Source organism: Ursus arctos, unplaced genomic scaffold (genome assembly GCF_023065955.2).
Source record: "Ursus arctos isolate Adak ecotype North America unplaced genomic scaffold, UrsArc2.0 scaffold_23, whole genome shotgun sequence".
NCBI classification, from domain to species: Eukaryota; Metazoa; Chordata; class Mammalia; order Carnivora; family Ursidae; genus Ursus; species Ursus arctos.
In genome coordinates, this window is record NW_026622908.1 from 36875219 (window position 1) to 36880271 (window position 5053).

A 5053-nucleotide genomic window follows, 5' to 3' on the forward strand; every position below is an offset into this window, starting at 1 on the left:
ATGTAGGTATGTGTAAATACACAAAATTATATACCATATATATTCAAGTGTGAGAAAAAAGGAAACCCTGCTATTTGCAACAACATGGATGGAATTTGATGGCGTTAAGCTAAGTGAGATAAGCCAGGAAAAAAAAAAAGGCAAATACTCTATCATATCACTAGTATATGGAATCTAAAAATGCTGAACTTATACAAACAGAGTAGAATGGTGGTTACCGGGGGCTGGGTGGCAGAATTGGGGAGACATTTGTAAACATACAAATTTGCTCTTAAAAGATAATATTAAGTTCTGGAGATCTAATGCACAGCATAGCGATTACAGTCAACAATACTATATTATATACTTCAAAGTTACTAAGAGACCAGATCTTAAATGTCTCACCGCAGACTAAAAATGATAATTATATAACATAAAGGTATCAAATCAATATATTGCACACCTTAAACTTACACAATGTCGTATGAAAATTGTCTCAAAAAATAAAATTTTAAAATAAAATAAATTGCAAAATGATATTACTGTAACTTGTATTTTTTTAAACTCCAGTCTTACCTAGTGTCATTCAAATACCTTCCAAATGTGTTCTCCTAAACTGTTGCTGGAGGGGAGGTAGGCAGGGGGGTGGTTTAAATAGGTGATGGGTAGTAAGGAGGGCACTTGCTGTGATGAGCACTGGGTGCTGTATGTAAGTGAGGAATCACTAAATTTTACACCTGAAACTAATAATATACTATATGTTAACTAATTGAAAATTTTTTAATTATGTTGTTAGCCACTGTATTAGTTTTTGATGTAGTGTTCAATGATTCATTAGTTGAGTATAATACCTAGTGCTCATCACAACACATGTCCTCCTTAATACCCAGCACCCTGTTATCCCATCCCTCACCCACCTCCCCTCTGAAACCCTCAGTTTGTTTCCCAGGGTCCACAGTCTCTCATGTTCGTCTCCCTCTCTGATTTCTCCCCCTTCAGATTTCCCTCCTTCCCCTATGGAATTTAAGAGAAACTTGAGAAAAAAAAAAAAAGAAATGCTAAGTCTTTATGCTAAAATTCATGCTCAACTTTTCATCTTTATGGGGCATGGCTCCAATGATACCCTTCTACACATTCAAACCACTCCACTTTGTTAATTACTCTGACTATGGAGAATGCTGTTCTATTTTGTGAAATAAATCCTATGAGGTCAAAATGAGGTCAAGCCCCTCCACCTGACTGAACTTTCCATTGACTTCCTGATAATCCACGAGTTATTCTTTTCAAGTCCCTTAGTCTGTGGGTCTGTTTCAATCATCTTACATTGAACTATACCAAAATGCATAATTTATTATTTCATATATGAGTCTGTCTCCTAACTAGATATGAGGACAAGAAACTGTCCTAACTTCTGTTTTCATCCTTACCACCCACCTTGATGTATTCATCTAGCAAGCCCTTTGTGAGGGCCGGCAGATCAGCTGCTCCTATGTGATATTACATGGCAAAATCTCTGTGCAATTACTGTGGGCAAGCTAAACTTCTTTCTTAGTACCATAGACTGACCTAGTTTAGAATATGTGGTTCATCTAAGAGTAGAATCTGGCATATACCATTGGTCTAAATGTCCCTCAGGGGCAAGTCTGAATAACCATGTTTTATTTTCCCCAAGGTTTTTTTCTTTAAAATAATACTTTAATGGCATTTCCCATCAGTACCTCTAGCTAATGGTTTTCAACAGCAGCTGATAAAGGCAGTTCTTGGAAGATAGCAGTTCCTGGGAACCTAACCCATCCACAGCAGCTCCCAGAAGGTTAACTTCCAGTTACCATCAGCAGCTCTTATTAATCACCTCTCTGAGCTCATCTGAACCCATCAAAAGTTAAATCTGTGCAGTATTATAGAAATATCTTCCACTAACATCTAGCAGAGTTTTGTCTCCTGATGAAACCCTCAAAGTACCTTAGCAATAGACTTCCCATACATTCTTATACGTAGGTAATGAGCAATGCCACAGAAACATACTTTTACCTGGACTGAGGGACAAACATCCTTTATTCATATTACACTTTCCTTGGCATGGGGTAAGCCCCCACACTCCCTCCTGGAGATTTCAATAATTCCCCTTGTCTCAATTCTATCCAAATGTAAACTCATGGAAGATTTGGCAAAGGCTTTAAATACCTCTTCACTTAAAGTCTTTAATTAAATAGAATAATTCATGTGACTCATCAAAATTGAGAACCAAAAGCATTCATTAAGAATCCATTAAATCTCTGAGGATAATATGTAAATATAATGACATCTGGTTTTTATCATTTGGTTAAAGTCTGAGCAATCTAGCAAGTCAGCAGTCAGTGCTGGGACACATCTTGTTCCTCTTTTTAACTAGACCTCTAGGACCAAATATTCTATTTTCTCCTCCAAACATAAACTCGCTAGAGTTGAGAACCCTGCCTATCCAACTATTTCCCCTCCTAGCCCTTGAGGCTTCCTAGAAAATATCAGTATTAGAGTAATTCTGACCATCTACTCCAACCATTGTATCACCCATACAACCATAAATTTCTACGACATAAAATACTGAACACACACAAGAAAGAATGTGTATCACCTTTCCATATTTGTTCCTAGTCTCTGCAAATATTGAACATTCAGTAATTATATTATTACAATGAATTATCACACAAATGTCCTCACATAAAATTTGAACAGATGCTTAAAATAACCAGAAACAATTTGGTAATGTGATCCCATTGGCTATGCCAAGCGAGGGCAAATTTTCCAGATTTAATGGAGGAAGGAGAGAGGTTTGAGTCCCACAATATCAGAAATTGCTATTCGTTGACATGAATTTTGCACACCATCTCCGATCAGAAATCCACATTGGACATGAGATGTTAAGAATTAAAACATTAAACTCATAAGTAAATGGTACTGAAGGGATGACATTCTTCATTCCATTCATCTTTATGATTCAAATCACCTCCTGTTTCCTTAGATTACTCCTGGTGGAGACTGGGATGTGACAAAAACTTAATAGGTGATTAGTTCTGAAAGAGGCCTTAAACAAACATTAGCCATCTCAGACTGCTCTTCCCAGGAGACACAACCACGCCAATTGTATACTTTGTTTCTACTCAAGGGCACATCCCCTCTATTTATTCCCATTATGGTCAGAAATATAGAATAAACATTGATCACGCTCTTGTCTGGATCATGCTGCATCAAAATGTTTGGGAGATAAGGTCTCTACACTCCTAGGGACCTCTGTCAGGTATCACTCCTTCACGGTCAGAGGTCTGAGACTGAACAGGGATCAATGTCTGAAGCAAAAAGAAGTGAGGAGTTTCTAAACCTTAACATTTTACAAATACTTGCAGACTATTAATAAATGATGAGGCCACTCCTCACGTAGGGTGAAAGTAAGAACCTCCAGGACTTAGAGGTGTTGGGTTTGTGTGGAATCAAGTCAGCTGTCAGTCCATTTGGCATATTATCTGTGTCAAATTAAGCTTTCTTTATCCAAAGGCAGTAGGAATTTTGTTAGAGTCCATTCATGTGCATATTACTGGGGGTTAAGGTTTCTGATAGGACGGATCTGGGTAGGACCTCAGCAAGACCATCTCTTCTTTTGTAACCTCTTTAAGGCATCTTTGATTTCCTTGTTCCTCAGACTGTAAATCAATGGATTCAACATGGGAATAACCACAGTGTAGAATACGGATGCAAATCTGTCAAAGCTGGAGGAACCACCAGAGCTGGAACTCAAATAGACAAACATACCTGAGGTATAGAAGAGGGAAACCGCTGTCAGATGAGAAGCACAGGTGTTGAAAGCCTTGGACCTGCCTTTAGCTGAAGTGATCTTCATGATGGACATGACAATATAGCCATAGGATATCATGATAATGAGGGCATTTACTATCCCAAAGAGCATTGCTAATATAGCAATCAACAGTCGTACAAAGAAAGTGTCAGTGCAGGACAGATTTAACAGTTGGGGCATGTCACAGAGGAAGTGCTTGATGACATTAGGCCCACAAAAGTGGAGCTGAAACATGGTACGCAACTGGGATATAGAAGCAGAGAGTCCAGCCAAATAGGATCCCAGCACCATCCGAATACAGAGGGTGGGTGACATGATTGCTGAATAGAGAAGTGGATTACAAATGGCAGCATATCGGTCATAAGCCATGGCTGTCATGAGACAAGACTCACTCAGTCCCATGGTTGAAAAGACAAAGTACTGAACAGCACAACCCACAAAGGTGATAGTCTGCTGCTCTTGGAAAAAGGTGGAGAGCATCTTGGGAGCTGTCGAGGTCACATAGCAGATATCTATGAAGGACAGATTACTGAGGAAGAAGTACATGGGTGTGTGGAGGTGAGAGTCCATCCTTATTAAGACGATGAGGCACAGGTTCCAAGTCAGAGTCAAAATGTAGATCAGCAGGAATACAACAAAGAGCACTGCTAGGATTCTGGGAAAATCAGAGAATCCCAAAAGGATGAAATAAGTGATCTCTGTAATATTTCCTCCCCCAATCATTGGCTTGCTGCTTCTGAAATCAGAAAAGAGAGAAGAGAATGCACCGCTGACTCAGGTGAAAGGACAGCATTACAATTCTCATATGTGCCAATTTTGTTCCTCCAATGAGTACAGGGAAAGAAGCAATGCCTCAGTGTCCTGATGAAAAGATCCAGTTTTCATCTCAAATTATGAAGAAGTGCCTTTTTAAAAGTGCTCAGGTTCTCAATTATTTCATGAGGTCTCATAAAAATTAAAAAAGATATTTAAAAATTGATGAAAAACTTTAAAAAAAAAAGCAATAGAAATCATGTGGTTCTTATAAATAAGGTAAGTCACTTATTAAAATAATGTTTTTAAAAGACCTCTGAAAATTCAATATATAACTACAGTTATATAATAGCAAAGGATAAGTGGCATCATTATAGAATAAATTTGGAATAGCTCTTCTCCCCCAGATGGTCATCTAGATAGAGTTCTTAAAATAACTTATCTCACCCATAAGAAAAATAACCCTGTTTATAATAACTTCTCAAACTTTTC

At 38.1% G+C, this 5053-nt stretch overlaps 1 protein-coding gene across 1 annotated transcript; it reads right to left on the reverse strand.

Annotated features, from left to right (window-relative positions):
• Positions 1–1069: 1069 nt before the first annotated feature.
• On the reverse strand, positions 1070–4718 carry LOC113246457 (olfactory receptor 5AN1-like). Its single transcript, XM_048214523.2, has one exon. The coding sequence runs from the start codon at positions 4529–4531 to the stop codon at positions 3593–3595; it is 939 nt and encodes a 312-aa protein (XP_048070480.1). The 5' UTR covers positions 4532–4718; the 3' UTR covers positions 1070–3592.
• Between the last annotated feature and the right edge of the window lie 335 nt (positions 4719–5053).

Bases quoted from the DNA above. Each gene is read 5' to 3' on its own strand.
- LOC113246457 (XM_048214523.2), bottom strand. From the start codon at position 4,531: ATGATTGGGGGAGGAAATATTACAGAGATCACTTATTTCATCCTTTTG.